Genomic DNA, 24,939 nt, shown 5'->3' with positions numbered 1-24,939 from the left:
CCGCTCGTCACTGTGAGACCCGCTTTGTTGTGTTCTAATTAGAAAGCGGTTTTCCGTGTGTAATTTTTTTGGGAGGTTTCTTTTTGTCTTAAATTTAAAGGCTGCGATGGCTATATGCGCGGTATCACGACGTTTTTTAAGCCAATGCGTCCAATTTTACTGCCCAGGCAGAGGGCGGGTGATTGCACAATGCCCCAGCTGAGCGCGCCCTTTTCTGCAAAGGTTGACGGCAAAACTTTTTGATTCGTGAAATTCTTGAAAGGTTCAGCACTCCTGTGGATGTATTTTGTCAGAAAAGTTTGCGTCAAGCCGAGTAATTTTCCACCGACCCAGCACAACAAATGCGTGAGTCGCAATCGCCAAGATCTTCTGAGTTCACTTCACATTTTTTTCTCGTGGGTCGCCGCTGCGCTCGTAATTACGCACTTGAGCACATCGCACACGGTTGTCGTCATGGAGCTTTCCTCCCCCGCATACCGTGGGTGTTGTCTGCACGGTCACAACTGGCGAAGGTTGGTGCGGTTTGGCTCGGGCGGAAGGCGCCGGGAAGTTACGTGGCCGCAAAGAAGGTGCAGAAGGAGTGTGATCCCACAGGCCAGCGTAATCCGTCGCACGAACACCATTGCACACGGAAGCCACCCACGGCGGGCAGTTGCTTGCTCACGCCAGGTATGGGGCTGGCTGGGAGTGTTACCCACTCTCCTGTGTTCTCTTCAAGTAGTCCAGTATGAAGAGTTGGCCCAAAACACCCCTGTAGAAGGTGCTCGCCAGAGCTCCTGCAAATGGTGGGAGCCCCCTTTTGGCCAAGAGTGCCGTGAGTAAGAGGTTGTAGGGCTGCACCTTGACCTCTTTGACTTTTACTCTCGCATGGGAAATCACCCGAAGTATTTCTAAAAAATTCAAAGCAAAATTCTCCCCAAAATAAATCCCGCAATTTTTTACACTTTGCGCGAAGTAAAAAAAGAAGTGTCATTAGTTTTAGGGCATGCCTTTAACCGGGCTTTGTGGGGATTGGAGATTTCTCCCCCCATTTTGTAGGATCCCTTCCCCCTGTGCAACCGCTTTCGTAGTCTCTGGAGCCCGCAGCGTGAGTGAAGTGTGAGTGGTCCCCTTCACTCCGACCGGGAGAGCGAGGCGCGATCCCCCGAGTCCCCCCCCGACAGCGGGAGTGGTCGTCCCCGCCAGCGCTTGTGCGCAGTTCATCTTGTTTGTCCGAGGACTCGCGCTCTGCCTGCGCTGCGTTGAATTCTCCCCCTTGGGATGACAAATCCTCTCTCCGTCACGGGTCACCAACTTGTCAGCATTTTTTGCATTTTCATCGTCCTCTTGGCAGAGAGCCCTTTGCGGATGATTGTCATGACGAGATGAATAAAATATATATATATTGCGTCTTCCTTGCAAATTGCATCTCGAGTAGAATTTATAACGTGCAGTCGTCGTTGCACAGAGGCACGGGGGGGGGGAAACCACAGACGGGAGCAGGAAGGAAACCGGAACCGGCGCTGCCAACAACTGAATTTGTTCGAGCTCTGTGATCCAACATCGCGATATTTGACCAACTCCATTAACGAGTGTTTATACACGCACACTCTCCACAGTTGCTGAGCCCAGCCTGTACACAACACGAGCCGTCTAACACTGACGACGCCAACTGAGATAGCCAACTGCTATCCTTCGTAGCGCAGTGTCTAGCAGAGACGTTTAGCAACGACAGCGACGAGACGACAGCGACGATGAGTCCACGCCCAGAACCGGCAGCCTCGAGCCCCCTGCTCTTAGCTCCTTTTATGCTCCCGGCGCAGCCTGGCTCCGCCCTGACCGCGCCTCCCTTCTCGATCCCGCCAGCAGGTTCCAGGGGCCTCCAGGCGGGGTCCTCCGTGACCCTTGCCCCACTTACTTCGCCCTACCAACACACCGCGCACGCCCTCACCGGCGTGTGTGCTGTTTGTCCGCCACAATTGCCACCGCTGTCCACCAGCCGGCACTATTACACTACACATGCGAGAGGAAACCGGAGTACCTGGAGAAAATCTACGTGTGTGAAGTGGTGTAACACTCAATGCCGATATACATGGGAATTAATCCACTTGCTGCACTTCTGTACCTTGGCAAGCCAAAAAGATGACGACGACGACGACGATATTGACGACAGCTTTCTTATCGTTACACTTGTTTACCTTAGAAATTGTCACTGAGTCTGATGACACTTTTTTCTGGAGGGCCCTGCCAATGTTTTTTGTTTGGCATTAGAGGGCAGTGATTGCTGTGTGTATTCCAATTGATAATTTGGGGGTCATTTTTATTTTTTGTTTTACTTATGACCCCGGCACACAATGGCCTGCACTTGGAGATTGACGTCACGACATATTTCACCTCCACTGTGAAGCACGTGATGCTCGGTGATATTACGGTTGATCAACTCGCAGCGCTAATCAAGACGGCCGCTGCATTCTAACCGAACCGTGAACTTCTGCAGAAACAAGCGGAAAACTCGCTACTGCCAGGCCATGTAACCTCGCGGACGACGTGGGTACGGTTGTAGTGCGAGACTCGTTCCAAATGCTCGCACTGTGACGGAGTTTGAAGAACTTTGGTTTGTTTAGCCGATAAAAGAGCATGCCCACAGAGGGAGGCTGGTAGTCTCCACACTCGAAATCTTCGCCAATTCTTATTGGGAAATTTTTTTTTTAACGATCGTGCAAGTTTATTAGACGTCCACGCAACAGCAAAAATGGGTCCACCAGGGGGAGTCGATCAACAGGTCGTGCGTGGTGGGGTCAAGTGTGGGTGCTGCAATCCCTTCCAAGATGTCTGGCCAGTGCCAGAAAATCGGCCACCGTACCCTTGAGACGGATTCCCGAGAGCTCCCTCGAGCCGGGCCCTTTTCTCCAACAGCGGTACGAGCAAGCGATTGCACGGCTGCGCCTTGAACTCTTTTCTACCTCCGCCGTTCCTCCAGCACACGCCCCGCCCCCCCACCCCTCCCCTGCTGTGCGCACCGAATGCTTTGTTCCATCAAAGCCATCGTCGGCACCAGGACGTGCGTCATCTCCCCTCTGTGCACCTTTCTGGCCTCGCCGATATCGATCGAGGCCGGACGCGGATGATCATGACAAACACTGATTGCCAAACACCAGAGGTGGGACAAAGTCATTGTTATGCAAGTCCAAGTCGAGTCGCAAGTCATCAAATTCATGACTCGAGTCTGACTCGAGTCCAAGTCACATGACTCGAGTCCACATCTCATAGGTGGGACAAAGTCATTGTTATGCAAGTCCAAGTCGAGTCACAAGTCATCAAATTCATGACTCGAGTCTGACTCGAGTCCAAGTCACATGACTCGAGTCCACACCTCTGCCAAACACTAGCGGCAAGCCGTCAATATATCGCACTCCTGTTGGGGTGGCTTGCACAGGGATGGATTTTGAGATGACATTGCACAGTCGTGTGTTTTGCCCATGGTACTCGGGTGACACGTAATAGGCCCTTTGCTCCAGTTACATTTGATGTTCTTGTTTTTACTTTTTTAATTCGTCACTTATTTTCTTGAATGTAGATGTGTGTGTAAATTTGCCTAAGTAATGGCTTGACATTGTCTTTTGCGGTCTTAAAAATAAAGGTAAGATGCAATCTTTTTTTTTATGTTTTTGTCATTGCAAAACAAATCTGAGTATGATACATATAATTTGAAACCTGGTAATTTATGCTAGTTTGGCCAACTCAATGCGGTCTAGTAGATTTACAAATATTTATCTCATTATAATTATGCACTCTGTCAAGTATGGATAATTATGCTGACTTATTTTGACCTGAAGCCACACCATGAAAGCACAGATGCTGCCCACCTAATTACTTGTGCATCCGGTCTGCTTAATTTAATCACCCAGGATGTGATACACAACGCTTGTGAAACATTTTCGTCATGGGTGCTTGCATTTTCATGAACAGCAAACACGAACTCTGACCTCATTCGGATCACGCTGTTGATGTTTTTGAATGCTCGGCAGCAATCGCAGCCAATGGACGGTGACACATAATTTGGAGGCGCCGGCTTTCTTCAGCGCCTGCAAAGTTAATTTAAATAGCCCTCTCGCCCTTTCACATCACGATGTCTCACACGTTGTGTGTTGCCGAGCACTTTTTTCAAAGGCATATATTGTGCACGCTTGGATGCCCGGGTTTCGTGCGCCTTTTATTGTCTCTCGTGACATTAAGCGGAACGAGATGATGGGACGTCGCCGTGAGCACATGGCGTGCTGGGTACGCTTGTGGCTTGGGGGTCACGGTAAATGAAAAAAAGGAGGCCAGCGCGTTGCCTGGGCCACATCCCAGAGAAATAATGCCTCTGCCACGCCCGCCAGCTGTGAGATTTTAGGGAGAAACTGTGGGTCCATTCATCATGGTCAGAAACAGATATTCTGTAGCTTTAGGAGGAACAAAAGCAGGTGTTAATGTGATGTGGCTCGTTGGGCAGTAGCGCTTGAGTTCCGATAACACCATGTTATGGATCTCTCTTACACAAGATGCTTTATCAATTTGGATTAACGGTGCTCTTTTAAAATGTGTTTTGGTCTTTCTCCAAGTATTTATTCCTGGCGTGCATGCAGCATCACTCCATGGGTAGATAATCCTCGTTGAAATCTCATTAAGCGGTCCGACCCTGTATATTTTCACGGAAAACCTCAAAAAACCATTCAAGTGGCCCTCTTTGTATGGTTACACGACAGGAGAGCACATTCCCACACATTGCTTTGAGCTTTGTATTTCTTGCAGTGTATTGAGATTTGTATTTGTGTTAGTGGATTGAGGTTTGTGTTCGTGTCAGAGCTGGACTTAGTCAAGTCGCCTTCGTAGTGCTCTCCCTGCACGGCAGAGTTTGTTGACAAGAAACAGCAGAGCCTTTGCGGCAAAGCGGCAAGCAGATTATGCTGCCACCTTCTCCATCCTCCATTCACTGCCCATCCTCTTCATTCCCACAATCGCCCCCTTCCTGCAGCCCCTCCACTAATCCCAATCCTCGGGCTTTCCTCTCGTTCTCTTCTCTTCCTCCTTCTGCAACGCCCTCATTCGTCAAAGCATAACCTCGTAGAATGCATCAAGTCCACATCGTCTTTCCCCTTCCGTTTACTTCGATTATCATTCTTCTTTGATTGTTGCCATTCAAGAATGATTCCTTGGTCCGCTTCTCTGTCCAGCTCCACCCTCTGCATCCTTCTCCATGACCACGTCTTAAACGCATCTGACTGTCTCAGTTTGCGTTTTCTCAGTGTCTGCTCCGTGCAAAGCTCTGCTTCACACAATCATCTTGACTCTCTCTCTCTCTCTGTCTTTGCTGTTTCACGCTTCCTTCTTGTCAACAACTCTCTCCTCCTGCTGCTGAATGCCTCTTTCCCCATGCCAACCATCAATATTATTTACACTACACACCACGTGATCATTGTGTCCAAGTACCAGAATGTCTTCACATTTTATGCCAGCTCATCAATTGTGATATTTATTCTTACTTCACTTTTAATTGATATTCTTATCACTTTTGTTTCAGTGTATCCTCACACCGTATTATTTTGTAATTTTTATCCCATCAATCAATCTCTTTACTTGTCACCATCCCTTGATCATCCACAATCTGCGAATCATTTAGTAACTCTCCGCCTTGAACAAAATGGTCAATGCAGTACATTATATGACAAATCATATATTTTTTCATACGATCGGGTTTGTTTTGTGGAATCTTTGGTGACCGGGCTGAGACCATCAGCTCACTAACACTTGAGAATTAAGTTTAATCAAAGAGGGCGGTATCGTGGATGTGAACCCCGGTTTTCAGAGGTGCTGACTCAGTGTCTCTGAACCAAGAGTCACTGAGGCCACTTTGCATCTTCGTTCGTCCGTTTGTAAAACGAATACTTGAAAATGCTTTTAGATGTATGCAAAAATATCCGCGGCATGCTGAAAGCATTCTTTTGTACAGAATAAATATATATATATAAGACTAATGGACCATATCTAGCCATTTCTACTTCATTATGAATAGTGCATATAAGTGAGCCACCCCATTTATGAATGCTAACAAATGTGTTTATTACGCTCGGTGATGTGCACGTGTGCAAATTGTTTATTTTGAGTGATTGATCAAACGTCCGGTCTGTAATGCAAGAAAAGGGAATGAACATTCATTTGGGTTAACCGTAAAATAAATAAATTGTGTATCCATGTTTATTATTATTATTATTATCATTCAGCATTAGTTTCATGTGTGTGCGTGTCCGTGATGTGTTGTTGTGCCGGCTTGCCGTGGGTGGTGGATAGCACACCGGTCACATGCTCGCATCCGTCCATAGCTAAAACGGTAAACACTTCACAACTCGTGGACATGGCTTTCGTCGTGCCTCACCTCGCGTTCGATACCACCGCATTTCCAGGTACAGGCTGAGTGTTCTGAACAGAAATGGGACGAAAAAAGGCACAAGAGACCCAAACAGAAACGTTCATTGTAAATGAAGCCTTCCATATTAGAACTATTATTTAGATTCGTGGCCTATGTGGTAATTTATCAAATAGTTTTTATTTAAATGAAAATGTTCGAATTGAATGTAGAAAAAAAAAATTTGACATGCCTTATTATTTTCAGGCAAGGACGATTTAGATTCCACGAAAAACATAGTGCAATTCTGTAATGCATATTAGTGGTGTGTCTGTATTTATTGAACCATTGTTTTTGAGATAACAAACCAGGGTGACGATTTTGAAACGGTGTGTGAAGTATAATTTATGTTTTTTTAAGTGGGCCGTAATTGTGCTCGCCAAATAAAACATTTTCATTAATTTCGGCACCGGCTCTCATGCGTCTTTCATTTGTTCCTGACAGCGGAGGGTCAAATGACTTCATCAAGAGCTACGAGGACATCGAAACGTTCAAGGAGGCCTGTGGGACCACTTCAGTGATGGTTGGTCGTGCCGCCATGTGGAATCCTTCCGTCCTGCGCAAGGAGGGCCCTCTTCCTTTGGACGACGTCATCCACGCGTACATTCGCTACGTGAGGAGATAATTTGTTTTGAATTGTCTTTGTTTGCGAATGATGTTAATGATCATTCAAACATGCCAACCGTCTCCTTCCTGCATTTAAGTTTTATTTTCCTGCCACGTACATTTTTGCAGAAGTGTGCATAAACCCAAGCGGAGATGAGTCAGATACACCTGCAATAAAGTGGCTGGCATAAAAAAATTCTTCAATATTTTAAATGTTATTTGTTATTACGTATTTCACGAAACATGAAAAATTTATATAAACTGTCTCCTTCGAACGTAAACAAATTGTACATGCTGGTCGACAAATTAAAGTCCTGCGCAAATGTTGGAATTTATATATTAAAATTTTTAGTTTCATCGGTTTTAGTCATTTTCAACCCTCGAACAAAATGGCACAAATGTTGCGCGAGAGAGTTGCGCAGCTACCGCGGTCATCTGCGCTCAATGCCGCTGTCCCCATGCTCTCACACAGGCAGTGAAGTATGACAACTCCCAACACAACACCAAGTACTGCCTCTGCCAGATGCTTCGCGACCAGCTCGAGAGCCCCTTGGGGAAGCAGTTGTACGCCTGCCAATCTTTGCAGGAAATAAGGTACGTGGAGCTTAAACCTGGGCAAGGCACGAGGCCTCCCACGCTCGCTCGGCAGTGCGTCACCGCGTGGGCAAATGCACACTTGCACACTTGCACGCACACACTTCCACTCTCAATAAAATAAGTGCGTGGTTCCCTTCCCCGCCATGTGTTATCGGAAAACGCGTGTACGTGTGCTCGTGTCCTTATGATGGAGGGTAAAGTGACCGCGAGATATGATCGGTCATCCGAGGACTGGAGGTCGTTGTTATAAAGCACGATTGAGTGGGTTGTGGGCATGTGATGACGAGTCGATCCATCGATGCAGATCGATTCTTATGCTCGGCGATACACACGTCGAATTGTGCGTGCGAGAATCAATTATTTACAGTGTAAGCAAATTCTATTTAAATTATATGTTCGTATGGTTTGCATTTTATTACGGTAATGGGGAAATGGAGTGGGCAGAAGAGTGCGTAAAGAAGCATGGCGAGGTACATGCTTGGAGTTGCGTTGACAGACAGGAAGAGAAGCACAGGAATTGAAGAACTTGAGCAGGTTAGAGACGTCATAGTGACTGCTAAGAAAAGTAAGTGGGCTCGGACAGGGCACATCACCGCCAGAAGGGATCATTGCCGGTGCTCGAGATTAACGAGCGAGTGACGGTCAAAGGAGGGAACCCAGTCGGACATCCACCACGGAGATGGAGCGTTAAACTCGGCTGGTGTGTAGCAGCTACGTGGATCAATTGCAATGCCCTGGGGGGAAGGTCTTTGTCCAACAGGGGATAGCTCGTGTCTGATGATGACAAAAAAAACATGAGAATCCCAGCGAGGCTGAAAAAATGGCACACAAGAATGGATTGTTGAATACTATCACAGGGTGAATTGTAACACACCTAGTGAATTGTAAAGCTTACTTTTGTAAACCACACCATATCAGTGCCTTACTTAATCAGGATTTGTTTAACATTTTAAAGACATTCTTTAGTTGACCGCAATGCTGTAGACTTCCCAATAGGCTATTAAGCTTGGTTTGGTAAACAAAAACATTACCACTGTAGCAAATGCCGACAAAAATAATAATTCCAAAACGAATTGAAGTTCTTGGTGCTTTAAAGCCCTTCGTAGGTCCAGTTGGGATGAAGCCTCCCCTACATGCCTGGTCGCCCCGTGGGGATGTTTGCCCAAGAGGAGAGTGTCCAAGGGGATATAAATATTCATGAGATTATACAGCCGCCACGTAAACACAGCAATGACATCGGCTCCTGTGCAGGAGCCAGATGAGTTGTTGGTGTCACGAGACCGTTTGAGATGGAAGTCCTTCAGCCAGCAGTGGATAGATCTTGGCTGATGTCTCGATTCAGGGTCTCCCTTCGATTCATTTCTACCAACGCATTTTGTGCTTTACTTCTCGTTCAACTTTGTGTTGCTCATCTATCTTCTTTGGACACTTGTTCATTGGTTGTAAACATCTTAAAATAACCCAATGTAGGACCCCCTATGGTAAAAGAGTCATAACGCAGCGTGGCTTTTCCGTGCAAACAATTATCATCGTCCCGTGCGATTCGATTAAAGCGACATCACCGTATAATTTGCATACACGGTCGATTCTTGCACGCAACGATTCGGCGAACGTATATCCTGAGAATAGCGGCGTGTGCGTGAATCATCACATCCCTAATGGGCAGGGTCACCTGGGCTGGTGGTTTGCTCACGTCCTGGCTGCCCTCTGCGCCGCGGTGGTGTGTTTACCACAATGCTCGGTTGTTTTTTTGCGAAGATTGTCAGCGCGTCACGAATTTACGCGACGCAAAGCCGCAAACAGGAGACCACTGCGGGGTGGGGGGGGGTGTTGTGGCGTGAACGAGAATATTCAGGTGTTAAATGTGGTTCTCCAGAAATAACTCATTAACACCTTTGGCTGTGGAAAAATAGTGAATAATCTCCCGGATGTTTATTTTTCAACGACTTAAGCGCGTGACTTTCCGGTTTAAAAAAAAAATACCAATATATTTTTTTGTACGTACATTCTGTACCCAACTTCCTGGCCCTACAAGCCGCATGCTAAGATCCCCCAACGGCTGAGAGCTGCACGATGTGCACTTGGCGGTCACGCGGCCGGTTCTCTCGCGTCAGTTGGCTGTGGAGTTTTCGATTTAGAAATCTGCGGGAGCACCCCGGGAGTGCTTGTGTGCTGGGCTGCTGCCACTTCCAGGGATGATGATGATTTTTTTTTATAATTTCAAATTACATTTTACTGAAAAGTTACAAATTGTCAGCGCCTCCATTGGGGTGCACTCTGCAACTTCCCCGGGAGCCGCATTCAACTCTGGAGTCTCAGTTTGGCAAATTCTGTGGGGTAGAGCGGTAAGGGCAGTGGTTCACTCACTGCGTTATGAACCCTGTAACCTGAGTCTCAGCCGTGGCTAATATGAATGATAATTATCTGAACCAGTCCTGGGTCAGCCTCTTCACCAACCCACACGGACCAGCATGGTGAAGTATGGTCAAACAACCCCTGTGGCTGAAGCCGCTTGAACGAGGTGTTCATCTCACAGCAGCTTGACTCAGAGGCTACACATTAGTATACGCCATGCTGTCGCACGCACGGGGAATTCACAAAGTGCTGAATTAGCGGGCTGAACTTGCAAACGATATCTGCCGCTCGTGGTATTTTACATGTCCAATCGCAGCATTGCTGTACAAGTGAGAAGCTGCGTTCACGCGTAACAGCGATCAACGTTCCAGAGGGCGGCCGATTCGATATATATTCTGGCGTGGAAAGTTGAAACAATGGTACGGGTTTCTTAATTGCCCCTTGCCATTTTCTTTCCCATTCAGCAGTATAAGTGGGCACAGGTCAGTTGGTCTACGATGGGCGGCTCAGGTGTGGTGGGCTAGAGTGTGGGTAGCTTCCACCTCTTCCAAGACGTTTGGCTAGTCGTGGAAGAGTAGGCCAAATACCCTCGAGGGATGCTCAAGGAAAGGCCTTATAACCAAACATTTTAAATAAACAACAATAACCCTTAAATATTTACTTTAATTGTTACTTTAACACTTGTGTGATTCAGTGCTTGAGAACTAAATGGAGTATCTCACACGAGAGTGCACATTTAGAGTAATAATCTTTTGCAAAAGAAAATAATTTTCAATCAAGAACCGTAAAGATTCACTGAAGCAGTCAACGTTAGGAGCATTACCACAATCAAAATTCTATCGCTGGATTAACAGTTCATCAGTATTTGTTTATGCACTTTGAGGTTGTCAAGCAAACTCTGATTAACGTTTAATTACGATGATTACAAATGCATGCTTAATTTAACAAGCCTGCCAGTCTCTCAGTGATGTGCATAATGAAATTCCTCGGGGGAAATGGGGAGAAAAGAAAATACGCCAAGCGGATTTAACAACGGGTAAATGTCAATCCTTCCAGGTTGCAGCAACTTAAACGAAATCCATGATCCAGCCGGCTAGCACTGGGTTCGCGCGTACATCCTACTGAACACTTCAGCATTCACCTGCCAGCCTCCGTTCGTGCAGTGTAACCCCCATCGATGATATCACAGCAGTGACTTTTGATCAGTTGAGAACATTTTAATTGCCCTGGAAAGCCTCGCTCCACGAGTCACGAGATTTCACCTTTCGGGAGGGCGCTCCGAAGGTTCGCAATGGGGGATGGGATTGGTGCGATGTCGAGTAATTTGTGGAGTCAGAAGAGTGGAGCGTTTTCATTTGAAACGCGACTCACAACTCGACGACGCCACGCCGTCCTCGTCCACGCAGCGCAGTCGCAGTGCGAGCTCGGTCGCGTCAAGATGTGCTCGCGGGTTTACCGATGGTTCAATTGTGTTCGAGTGAATGCTTCGTATTTCTTAGCGACACACTTTGATGACGTTCTAAGGACAGATATTTCACACGAACATTTCTGAGCGTATGCATTGGCTACTGTTTGGAACGGGTTAAATGCATGTGGCTTTGAGTGAAATGCCACCTTTTATTAATACTCCGGTAGTCGTCATGGGAAAGTGTGATTGCATTGATCCGTCGGTTTTATTCTCCGTTTCTAAGCACAAATGTGTGATAATAATGCACGAAGGATTATTTAAAGGCTGCTAAGCTGGCCTTGGGAACGTCGATCTGCGTATTGATGTGCTGCTACCTCGTTGGAGCAAAGCAATGCCTCTCCATCATCTGTGCTTGCCAGTGAACAAAGTGCACATGTTTGAGACAAATATGTGTGTCCCCATTACCACATCATTTGCTGAATAGCACAACAGGGCTCAAATTGATCCTCTTAAGTAAGATTTAGCAATGACAGTTTGTACCCTGGAAGCCAGCCAGCCTAGCCATCACATCATGCGAGGGAATGTATTTACTTTTTCATGACATACTATTGCATCTTGGATGTGTGTGATTAATTTGTGTCAAGATTGTATCGTTTCTGTTGCGTTGGATTTTATTTCCTCAAACAGTGTGCATTTATAATGCTACCTTTAATGTTTTTTTCCGTGAAATTTGCTTTTAATGCTTTCCAACTTTGGTTAAAAGCGTTTATGTATGATGTCCGTTCGTCCTTCTGTCTCTCTAAGCAGGCGGGGGATGCGTGGATAACTTTCGCAATAGATGATCCAATATGGTTACAGCTGTATGAGAAAGTTGTGTTGCTATTGGGCCCGCCTCCAGAGAAAACCAGCCAAATAAACGAGTGTTGCCCACGCCTCCTCCCCTGTAAATCCGCTATCTGAGCGGCATCGTCTGATCGCGGCCTACAAACGTCCTGCTTCCTGAGCCTGGCGCAATCACCACGGCCTTCATTATCGCGAATTAAGTGCCTCCGAGGACAAACGCATCTTGGAAAGCATTTGCAGAACCCATACATTTTGCACGTTTTTATTCCTTGTGTATGCTCGTATGTGTGCACCTGGGTCTCGCTTGCAAAAAGAGACTTGTAGCTCTCAATTGACACACACCTTGGTTGAAATAAAGGGTCTTTCTGCACTCTTTCTGACTTCAACTGCCGCACGCTTACAAATGCACGGCCACACGTACCCGTTTTGTCCGCATTTGTGGAAAACGGGGACCGGTTCAGACGTCGACCCACCACTGTGGCCGGGAATCAAACTCAGGTCACTATCTTCTTGGTTCTTTCGGTAAAGTCACGTAGAAGGGAAATAATAAAATAAAATAAATAAAACATAATAAAATAATTCTCACGACGTTTCGGCCACAACGCAAGCAGCCGTCCTCAGGTGAAGAACAGGTCTGTCGGAAAGACAGCGTTATTGAGAAAGACAGCGTCATTCAGACGCTGTCTTTCTTTCCGACAGACCTGTTCTTCACCTGATGACGGTTGCTTGCGTTGTGGCCGAAACGTCGTGAGAATTATTTAATTGTTTTATTTTTATTATTTTATTATTTCCATTCTACGTGACTTTACCGAAAGAACCAAGAAGATGAATCCCTGCAGTCACGAAAGCTTTAAATCGAAATCAGGTCACCATGTTCATTGTGTAGGACGTGAGCCACCGCACCACTACGTGCAACACAGTCGAATGCAAACCACCTCGTGGGTGTTCGTGGTTGGGCTGTTTGCCTGTAGAATTTGAACATTGAGTTCCTGAAGAAGCTCCCAGCAAGTGGAGGCGGAATTGTCAGACACGCGGCAGCTAGACCAAAACACATCGGACAGCTGGACAAATCGGAAAATACGTAATCGATTGTGTCCACCATAAGACAACGATTTTCTTTTATATATCCTTACGCCCCTGGCACGACATCGCCATGCGACGTCGTCACACGATGATGTTGAACGCGAGACTGCGCGGCGTTCAGTTTCTTCGACGCATCATGCTCTTGGTTAATGGTCCCGTAGCATCATAATGCTGCCTGGGATTCGATTTGTCGATCACGTGAAAATTGGCTCGGCTGCTTATACTGTAAAACCGCTTTGAGTGAGAGTGACGCCTCTCCACGTGCTGTGGCATTTCCGATAATCCCCACGACGCCTCAAACCCTCCTTTCTTCTCCACACCCTGCCCCCATGTTAACATTTCGGCGAGGGCTAAGCTGCTGCTTTTGACACCAGGTTTGGGAATTTTGAAATGTATTCAAATTCCAAGGCCAAGTGCCACAATGTCCCTTTTTTTTGGAAATGTTTATTAAGGTTTTTTTTTTTTCTGGCAAGAGGGTACTTGGAGGGAAATGTGTGAATGTATTTTTTATATTTACCTTTTGACTCTTGACGTGTTACAACGACCGCGGCGAGCAATTTAGGACACGTTCTCCATAAATATTAATTCTTGAAAGGAAAACATATCAAACTTGAGTCACCATGGCCTTTTCAAAATCAGCCTTCAAAATCGAAGGTTTTTTTTCTTCTTTTTTCTATCCCGGGCCCTTTCATTCTCCAAACGGAGCGGTCGGCATAGTAATTGGTAATTAGCTATCATCAGTGGCGAGTGGTATCTGATTGGGTGCTGGGCATCACCCCCTTAGCCAGCCTCCACTACCCAGCGTGGGTGAGGCATGCTCACTAACCCCCATGACTACATCGTGTCCGGGCGGACTTATTCCATTTGTGGATTGATAGTTTTGTACGTATGTGTGTGTATGTTGAACTTCTTTCACGCCGTTTTCATTTCATGTATTTGGTATAGCCCTGTGAGCCATTCGGCTCTTGAATCGGGTGCAACCGCAACAAATAAAAACAAGAAACATCTTAAAGTGACTACGCGCAAACAGAAAAATCCAGGAAAAACAGCAAAGTCTTCCAGAGAAGCACAGTATATCAACGCTGTGTGCAAAAATCCCAGTGGGATGCAAGTCAAACAATAACAACCATAAGACAATTTAGATTAAAGTTATCGGTCTTACTCTGTACTACAACAAACAAATATGGCTAAACCAAAACGTTTTCGAAATCACCAAAATAAAGCTATAAAAGCAATGTAACAGTGATCATAGGAACTGTGATTGAAATTTAAACAATAAACGATATACATAACATGACCTACCAAACTTTGCAGCCATAGCTGGCTGCATAAGTCACTCCATAACAGCAGGAGTCTCAGAGCCGTACGTAGCCAACCGAGCTAGTCGGAGGTGCGTTTTATATGTTTGTTTTGTCGCATTGTATTGAGGGTGCCACGGGCAGAATTTTAATGTGTAACAGGTCTCATGGATGGCTCTGGACAATCACGTGATAAGCCCTCTGACATGGTAATTGCTCACCCACCGCATTGCTCAAACCTACAAAGAGGCCTGTGAGCATGGACAGGCCTGCATCCAGCAGTGAATACATGAATGCCTGATGATTACTTTTTTCTGGCCATCCTCCCTTCGAGGGATGTGTCCTGCCCAGGCCCACTCACCTTTCTTCACAGGTTTGAACGATTTCATTCGCCCGCTTGTGTTCTCTCATCCACATACCTCTCTCCCTGTCGCTCGGTATAATTCCAGGCATGCAATTCTCCTCAATTCTTTAAGCATGTTTAATGTTTTTTGTTAATGGCCCAAGTGCCGTAGCCGGTATTGTGCTCGCTGCCCAAAAACGCTCTTCGTTATGCACATTGGTGTGTTACCTTTGCGTAGCAAGTGTGAAGGAAATTCCCCTGTGGCGTTATTCACAACCGGAGACCGTGACACCTGCAGTGTCAATCTCTGCGTCTCATCGAGCAATAACCCAGACTTGTAATTTAAACAGGTGTTGAAAAATCATGCGTATGCATGGATTTTAAAACATGCATTTGTCTTTAGAGGTATTTGATTAGCAGCATGGAAGCTGACGGGCAGCTGGCAGGACAAAATGTGTTGTCTCCAAGTTTTGGCCAACTCATTGATCTATTTTTACAGTATTAAATCAGGGAAGGCACTAACTGCAACACCACTTAATACTGCAAGTTTGATCATATTGAATCATGAGACATTAATCGAAGATGCCTTACAAATAAATGTAAATGATTATTATTATAGTAAGTCACCACCTGTAACGACTGCACAGTGCTAATGGCTAAAATTGGAAAGCTTTAAAAAAAAAGTGTGTGAGAATTGCCGTGGGGAGCGTTAGTGTAGCGGTTAGGGCGCTGCGCTATGAACCCGGTGACCTGAGTTCGATTCTCAATCACGGCCAACACCGGTGACGATTACCTGAACCGATTCTGGGCCTCCCCTAGGTCGACTCGGCCTCAAAATGAGTATCTTGCACGATGTGTAAAACATCGCCACTGGGGAGACAAAGGCGGTTGGGCGTGGTGCTGGGCACCCCGCCCTCTCCTCGTGTGCCGCGCTGCCGGCCTCCGTAGCCGCTCCGGCAACAGCACTTGCCCCCGACAGACTCTTAAAGGCCACCCGGGGGATCTGTCCATGACCCAGTGCAATAATACGCCCGACCGGGACCTCGTCCTGCACAACACAAGGCGTGACGACACGATCGACGACGTATTGAATAAATGTCTCGATGCCGGGCGACACCACCTCCGTCGGGCGCGCAGTGACCTCTTCGGGATGGGTGAGTTCTGCCGGGACACCAGGGAGCGGCATCGCGCCGCCGTGGAGCGTCTCAACGGCAGGGACGCGACGAGCCGCCTCCTGCGGTCCGACTTGGCCAGTGACGTCACCGCTGGCTACGCTCACTTCGACCGGTGAGGCTCCTCGCTCGCTCCCACGTCGCTGCCGCCCGCACCTCCCGTTTACACGGTTGCGTGTATGTATGTGTGCGTGTATGTATGTGGGCGTGTATGTATGTGTGCGTGTATGTATGTGTGCGTGTATGTATGTGTGTATGTATGTGTGCGTGTGTATGTTGAACCTATTTCGCTTAAAGTGCACGTAGCATGGCACAAGCGCCGTGGCGACGTCACCGCCACTCAGTGGCGAATGGCCGTTGAATGTTGAACTTCTTTCGCACCGTACATAGCCAACCGTGCTAATCGGAGGTAGGCTATGGACGTTGCGAAATAAGTTCCAGATGACTATCAATTGGCAGTGCGGTAATGACGAAAGGTAGTAAAGGTGCAGGCCGTGCAATTGCTCGCTCCCACCACTGCTGGCGGAAGGGCCTCCATGAGTGAGAGCTCTAGAGAGACCCTCCACAATATAATATTTTGGCCTGCTCTTCAACCCTTCCTGGAAGAGGTGGGAAAACAACAACAACAACACACTTGACCATTCGTGCTGCGCGGTGGACAGGCGGTGGAGGTGAAGAAATTCGCGCCGTTGTCTCGACCACTGCGCCAGCAGATCGAACCGGTGACTTCTGGATGGCAAGTCCGCGGTGCGAATTAAAACGCTGCCGGCAGTGTGATCATGATGATGCCCCTCACCATCATCATAATGCCAGGAAGATTCTGACTTGGTTGAGAGGGAAAGTATATCGGGCAGTAATAAGAGCAGTACAGTGATCCCTCGTTTATCGCGGTTAATGGGGACCGGAACCCCACGCGATAGGTGAAAATCCGCGAAGTAGGATTGGCCCCCTAGGAATTTCCGTATATGTGTGTGTGGGTACCAGAATGTTTAAAATATGTATATTTATACTTTATATATATATTTTACTTAAATCTATTTAATTATAAAACCTTAATATTATACATTCACTCTCTCTCATACGATACGTATTATGGTGTTCTACACTCACCAGTAGTATCTTGAGACTTGACTCCAGTAATGACGACGACGACGATGACAATGACAATGACGACGATGACAGACCTGTGCAGTTCGATGAATGTGATGATGAATGATGATGATGGTGTTACTGCACAGGTATAATGAGGCCTTTAAATCAGTTCGAAAAATCCGCGATGCACTGAGGCCGCGAAACTTGAACCGCGAAGTGGCGAGGGATTACTGTATTGACATACGGGTCAGAATGTTGGACTCTAAACGCCAAGGAGGAGCAGATGTAAACCACAGAAATGAGGAAGCCACTAGAGCAATGCACTTTTAACATCGAGATTGAAAACTCATTTCTGTAGAGCTGCTTTTTGTGTTTAATTGTCCTTCCCACGCACCTCCGATTAGCGCGGTTGGCTACGTACGGTGCAAAAGAAGTTCAACAATATACATACAATGAAGCTAAAACACTGAAATCAACAACCTCCGATTAGCGCGGTTGGCTACGTACAGTGCGAAAGAAGTTCAACAACATACATACAATGAAGCTAAAACACTGAAATCAACAACCGCAATGTTAACGTTGCACCCTTAAAACACTCCAGCTGTCGGCTTCCAAAACCAGAGAGGTTTGTGCAGAGGGGTGAATCGAAATCGTGGAAGTATTAAAAATGCAGAGCTGAATTTGACGATACGAATTCCCAGTTAATAATGAAGAATGCTCGTATTGACGAGGAAATTACGATGCATTGTTACCCGTAGACGGGAGTGCTCTGCCCTGACTTGATTAAGCGCGATTCATGGAAGATATGGTCACGTTATTTCTCTTTGCCTGCACACGCTCATTACTTCGCGGGGGTATAACTGCGGCGTTGAAGCGTTCGGGATAGTTTTAATCTATTTTTCCAATGATTTCGTGGGCGAGGAAAAATCAAGTACGTGTAGATGAATTTCAGCGTTCGTGCGAGGTGAAACGCCATTCAACAGATTTCTCGTTCACTTGTGAACTCCCGGAGGAGTGCGAATGTCACTCGCTCCGCACGGATGAGCTTTGTGCTCGACACGTGCCATTCCGTACGAGACAAACGCGTTAAGACACGATCCATTTCTCACCTCAACGTACGTCGTCATCAGCGTCTTCATACAACATGCCGGGTATTGATTAAGAACACAACTTTTTTTTTTACATCAGCGCTGTTATTTCTTTTATTTGTTGTCGGGGAATAAAAATGGATTATAGTGCCGGGGTGTATTTTTCGTGTGAACAGACAGATGCCGGATTTCAAGTAAATAGCCTTTAGCCGCTGACAGCTGTCATCATTTTCAGGAGTATTCGAGAAAATTGCCTTCCTTACGAACGTTTTATCCGCAAAAATAATGTCCATGTGGCTGCTGGAGATCATCGATGCCGTCCGTTGATGTCATGTGCGGCGTCGCAGGTGCAGTCACCGGGCCACACACGGTCGCGACGGGACACGGGCGCTAAATAACGACAACATCAGTTAAACCGAACTTTAATTAAACCCAACGTCAGTTAAACCCAACGTCAGTTAAACCCAACATCAGTTAAACCCAACATCAGTTAAACCCAACGTCAGTTAAACCCAACATCAGTTAAACCCAACGTCAGTTAAACCCAACGTCAGTTAAACCCAACATCAGTTAAACCCAACATCAGTTAAACCCAACATCAGTTAAACCCAACGTCAGTTAAACCCAACGTCAGTTAAACCCAACGTCAGTTAAACCCAACATCAGTTAAACCCAACATCAGTTAAACCCAACGTCAGTTAAACCCAACATCAGTTAAACCCAACATCAGTTAAACCCAACATCAGTTAAACCCAACATCAGTTAAACCCAACATCAGTTAAACCCAACGTCAGTTAAACCCAACATCAGTTAAACCCAACATCAGTTAAACCCAACATCAGTTAAACCCAACATCAGTTAAACCCAACGTCAGTTAAACCCAACGTCAGTTAAATCCAACGTCAGTTAAACCCAACGTCAGTTAAACCCAACGTCAGTTAAACCCAACATCAGTTAAACCCAACATCAGTTAAACCCAACATCAGTTAAACCCAACGTCAGTTAAACCCAACGTCAGTTAAATCCAACGTCAGTTAAACCCAACGTCAGTTAAACCCAACGTCAGTTAAATCCAACGTCAGTTAAACCCAACATCAGTTAAACCCAACGTCAGTTAAACCCAACATCAGTTAAACCCAACATCAGTTAAACCCAACGTCAGTTAAACCCAACGTCAGTTAAACCCAACATCAGTTAAACCCAACGTCAGTTAAACCCAACGTCAGTTAAACCCAACATCAGTTAAACCCAACGTCAGTTAAATCCAACGTCAGTTAAACCCAACGTCAGTTAAACCCAACATCAGTTAAACCCAACGTCAGTTAAACCCAACGTCAGTTAAACCCAACGTCAGTTAAACCCAACGTCAGTTAAACCCAACATCAGTTAAACCCAACGTCAGTTAAACCCAACGTCAGTTAAACCCAACATCAGTTAAACCCAACGTCAGTTAAACCCAACGTCAGTTAAACCCAACGTCAGTTAAACCCAACGTCAGTTAAACCCAACGTCAGTTAAACCCAACGTCAGTTAAACCCAACATCAGTTAAACCCAACGTCAGTTAAACCCAACGTCAGTTAAACCCAACATCAGTTAAACCCAACATCAGTTAAACCCAACGTCAGTTAAACCCAACGTCAGTTAAACCCAACGTCAGTTAAACCCAACATCAGTTAAACCCAACATCAGTTAAACCCAACATCAGTTAAACCCAACATCAGTTAAACCCAACATCAGTTAAATCCAACATCAGTTAAACCCAACATCAGTTAAACCCAACATCAGTTAAACCCAACATCAGTTAAACCCAACATCAGTTAAACCCAACATCAGTTAAACCCAACATCAGTTAAACCCAACATCAGTTAAATCCAACATCAGTTAAACCCAACATCAGTTAAACCCAACATCAGTTAAACCCAACGTCAGTTAAACCCAACGTTAGTTAAACCCAACATCAGTTAAACCCAACATCAGTTAAACCCAACATCAGTTAAACCCAACATCAGTTAAACCCAACATCAGTTAAATCCAACATCAGTTAAACCCAACGTCAGTTAAACCCAACGTCAGTTAAATCCAACGTCAGTTAAACCCAACATCAGTTAAACCCAACATCAGTTAAACCCAACATCAGTTAAACCCAACATCAGTTAAACCCAACGTCAGTTAAACCCAACGTTAGTTAAACCCAACATCAGTTAAACCCAACATCAGTTAAACCCAACATCAGTTAAACCCAACATCAGTTAAACCCAACATCAGTTAAATCCAACATCAGTTAAACCCAACGTCAGTTAAACCCAACGTCAGTTAAATCCAACGTCAGTTAAACCCAACATCAGTTAAACCCAACATCAGTTAAACCCAACATCAGTTAAACCCAACGTCAGTTAAACCCAACGTCAGTTAAACCCAACGTCAGTTAAACCCAACGTCAGTTAAACCCAACATCAGTTAAACCCAACGTCAGTTAAACCCAACGTCAGTTAAACCCAACGTCAGTTAAACCCAACATCAGTTAAACCCAACGTCAGTTAAACCCAACATCAGTTAAACCCAACGTCAGTTAAACCCAACGTCAGTTAAACCCAACATCAGTTAAACCCAACATCAGTTAAACCCAACATCAGTTAAACCCAACATCAGTTAAACCCAACGTCAGTTAAACCCAACGTCAGTTAAACCCAACGTCAGTTAAATCCAACGTCAGTTAAATCCAACGTCAGTTAAACCCAACATCAGTTAAACCCAACGTCAGTTAAATCCAACATCAGTTAAATCCAACATCAGTTAAACCCAACATCAGTTAAACCCAACATCAGTTAAACCCAACGTCAGTTAAACCCAACGTCAGTTAAATCCAACGTCAGTTAAATCCAACATCAGTTAAACCCAACATCAGTTAAACCCAACGTCAGTTAAACCCAACGTCAGTTAAACCCAACATCAGTTAAACCCAACGTCAGTTAAATCCAACGTCAGTTAAATCCAATGTCAGTTAAATCCAACATCAGTTAAATCCAACGTCAGTTAAACCCAACGTCAGTTAAACCCAACGTCAGTTAAATCCAACATCAGTTAAACCCAACATCAGTTAAATCCAACGTCAGTTAAATCCAACATCAGTTAAATCCAACGTCAGTTAAACCCAACATCAGTTAAACCCAACATCAGTTAAACCCAACGTCAGTTAAACCCAACATCAGTTAAACCCAACATCAGTTAAACCCAACATCAGTTAAACCCAACGTCAGTTAAATCCAACGTCAGTTAAATCCAACGTCAGTTAAACCCAACATCAGTTAAACCCAACGTCAGTTAAATCCAACGTCAGTTAAACCCAACATCAGTTAAACCCAACATCAGTTAAACCCAACGTCAGTTAAACCCAACATCAGTTAAACCCAACATCAGTTAAACCCAACGTCAGTTAAATCCAACATCAGTTAAACCCAACGTCAGTTAAACCCAACGTCAGTTAAACCCAACGTTAGTGAAATCCAAGGGTAGTTAAACCCAACGTTACTGAAACCCAAAGTTAATTAAACTGAACGTTATTTAAACCGAACGTTAGTTCAACCGAAGTTAGTTAAACCGAACGTTCAACCGAAGTTGGTTAAACCGAATCCTCCTTCGTCCAAAGCAATTGGCGCCGATCTTGCCCCTCCTCCCGTAAGTTCGCGTTCGTCGTTCTGCCCCTCGACGTCCACGCTGCTCACAGAGGCCGTTGCGAACACGGCGCCGCGACAGGCGTGCAATTGTTTCACCTGCGCCTTTGCTCACAGGTGTCTCGTTTCGCTGTGCCACACTCTAGGAGGGAATACCCCGAGAACGTCACCCCCAAGGCCGTTGTCCTGGAGTGGTGCCGCCACTCGAAACACGGCCAGCCCCAGTACACAACCGTGAGTGGCCGACCACACATTTATGTTCGTCGTTTGATGTGCTTCAAGCGGCAGACCTTCTTACTCCTAATTGGTGAAGTGAACAGCAGCAGCAGCAATTGGATGAGTTCACAAAATGAGGCTGTCCATGTTGATTTTATGTATTCATATATATAACTGTGTCATATTTCAAACATTGTTTAAAAATCTAGACCTCAACAAAGCTGACAACTGCGTTTTAGATCCTTTGGAGGAGACGATCTGATTGCTGCTCGTCATGCTGTTTTTATTTGTCATGCCTCTTGTACCCGTTGCAACCCGAAGCTTGAATACAATTTGACATTCCGCAGTGGCCAGCCCAGTTTGTTTTTTTTAAATCGGTCAACCACGCGTCGAGACGAATACGAGAAACAATGTACACAGCAGGAAGAAGAAGACGAGATTTAGAGCTGTTGCTTCGAAACCTGGGACAAGTTGATGCCGTCGGTCGTTTTCTTGTGCAGGAGCAGCGAACCGAAGACCGTTTCTTTCGCTCCGTGGCAGTGGTGGCGGGGAAGAAATATTCCACCGTCAACTGGTGAGACCACGCAATCACGGTGACGTCTCACCCAGCGTCTCACGCAGCGGTAGGAGCTGAGCCAATCCCATTATTTCGGCAGTGGATTTGTGTACGGATTATCGGTGCGGTTAATTAACGCGTCGACGTGTTTATTCTCTTTCAAATGTTACAGTAATCGTTTACGGTTATATCACGGGACCTTTTTTACAGTATCACAGTATGATAAAGAGGAGGGTTTACCCTTTCTGGCTACACAAGTGTTAAGATGTTCAAACATCAAATAGATCACTTTTGCGAGGAATCATCTCGTCATTAACTGCACACCGGTACTTGTGGTGAACATCCCAAGTTTACGGTTGTTTGTCAATGCGCTGATGGTTTAAGGCCTCCCCACGTGATGTCGTCGTGGAGGTTTGGCCATACTTCACCGCACTGGTTCTAGATTTGAAGCTTTCGTGACTGCAAGGATTCATACTCTTTGTTTTTTTTCGATAAAGTCACGTAGGTAAAAAATAAAATAAATGAAAACAACTCAATTAAATCACGACGTTTCGGGCGCAACACAAGCGTCCTTCAGGTAGGGACAACATAAGCGGTTGTGCTTTCGCTACGTTGTCCCCACCTGAAGAAGCATGCTTGTGTTGCGCCCGAAACTTCGTGATTTAATTTAGTTGTTTTCATTTTTTTTTTACCTACGTGACTTTACCTAAGAAACAAACCAAAAAGTATTCACCGCGCTGGTTCGTGCACGTTGGTGAAGAAGGTAGGAGCCAGAGAACAGATAGTTCTCTCCCGTGAACTCAGTTCGCCAGGTTTATAACAGCAGGACCCCTCCACTCCATCCCAGGGGACACATAACCATGTAACACATGATGGCATGTACAAGTGAATGACACAATATGACAAATGGCAACGTTGCCTCATTCTGTCTCTTCATTTGCGCAACGGCGTGTGTGCGCACACAACCTGTATCTACCATGGGACCTTTTTGCCAGTATCAAAGTATAAAAAAGTATCTTTGTTTGCATGTTCAACACAAGTATGTGCGGTTAATGCAGACTTTATTCCTTACAAAATTTATCTATTTGGTGTTTGAACTGCTGAACACTTGTTTTATTGCCAGAAAGGGTAAAACCTTTATCCGCATCAGCCCGAGTGGTTGCTCTGAGATATGGCTCTTAAAACAATCCTAAGAGATCTCTAGCGTCACTGTGGATGGTCCCACACAGATCTATCATTTCCTGTATGAAGCCTCGTGGCGTATTGACAATATCGCTTTCCTGTTATCTCTCCTCACCGGTGATCCGATATTTTGAACCGAACGTAGACTCTTGATGTGCGCGTGACGCGCACGTTGTGGGGAGCGGCGGTGCAGAGGTTAGCAATGCAATGCGCTTTGAACCCAGTTAACCAGAGTTTCATCCCCAGCCTCGGCCAGCAACGGCGGCAGCGAGTATCTTCACATTTAGTTAAACTCGACCTTCGATTATATTCTTGCGTGTGCCAATATTTCCGGAAGCTAAATGCCAATGTGGAGATCTGCTCGCCACGACTGGGCTTCAGGAGAGATTTCACGTGGTTGTGCTGCCCCTCCGTTGAAGGAGCAGCACAGACTACAGCGGTGCTTAGACATCCGGCACTGGGGAGGCAAATGTGGCGCGGCGTGGTCCTGTGGGCCCCCCACCACTTCCTCGGGCGCCACTCGGTCCGTAATAGGTGCTCGCTAACGCCACCTGCCTCGACAGTCCGTGCGGCTACATGGGCGAGCCTTGTCTCCGCTTGTTTGTGACGTGCCCCGTGATTTCTTTTCTCTTTCTACCCCGCCCAACAGGGAAAAGAGTAAAAAGCTGGCGGAGCAGGCGGCCGCGGTGGTGTGCGTGGAGAGCCTGGGCCTCCCGAGCATGAAGCTAAGCAGGGAGGGGAGCAAATTGAGCGCCGTCAGTAACAAGCGCAAGCGGGGGGCTGACGGGGAGCAGCAGCAGGGGGGGGAGGAGGTCGCGGAGGTTGGACAGGGCGCCAAGGAGACGGACGTGCTCCGAACGCCGAGTGCGAGTGCTCTCGGCGAGGGGGGAATGGACACGAGAGGCGGCGGTGGCAGCGGTGAGAAAATCCCTGGCGGCTGCGCAACGGGCACGGTCCGTGCTGAGAAGGGGTCGTCGGAATGAAGAGCGAAGGAGGAGGAGAAA

General features: G+C 46.2%; 1 protein-coding gene across 4 annotated transcripts in view; it reads left to right on the top strand.

The window, feature by feature from the left end:
- The window catches only part of DUS2 (dihydrouridine synthase 2), a 137,533-nt gene extending 112,594 nt beyond the window's left edge, over nt 1-24,939 (top strand). For all 4 annotated transcript variants that reach the window (XM_078606441.1, XM_078606440.1, XM_078606442.1 and 1 more), the window contains 6 exons: nt 6,869-7,037; nt 7,503-7,624; nt 16,095-16,244; nt 22,128-22,215; nt 22,698-22,771; nt 24,585-24,939. In XM_078606441.1, the coding sequence (XP_078462567.1) occupies nt 6,869-7,037; nt 7,503-7,624; nt 16,095-16,244; nt 22,128-22,215; nt 22,698-22,771; nt 24,585-24,918 (937 nt within the window). In that variant the 3' untranslated portion in view covers nt 24,919-24,939. The remainder of the gene's footprint in view (nt 1-6,868; nt 7,038-7,502; nt 7,625-16,094; nt 16,245-22,127; nt 22,216-22,697; nt 22,772-24,584) is intronic.

The sequence above is a fragment of the Lampetra planeri genome, chromosome 26, assembly GCF_965212315.1.
Source record: "Lampetra planeri chromosome 26, kcLamPlan1.2.h2, whole genome shotgun sequence".
NCBI classification, from domain to species: domain Eukaryota; kingdom Metazoa; phylum Chordata; class Hyperoartia; order Petromyzontiformes; family Petromyzontidae; genus Lampetra; species Lampetra planeri.
The sequence above is the reverse complement of the archived record's forward strand: the minus strand, read 5'-3'. Positions and strand labels throughout refer to the sequence as shown.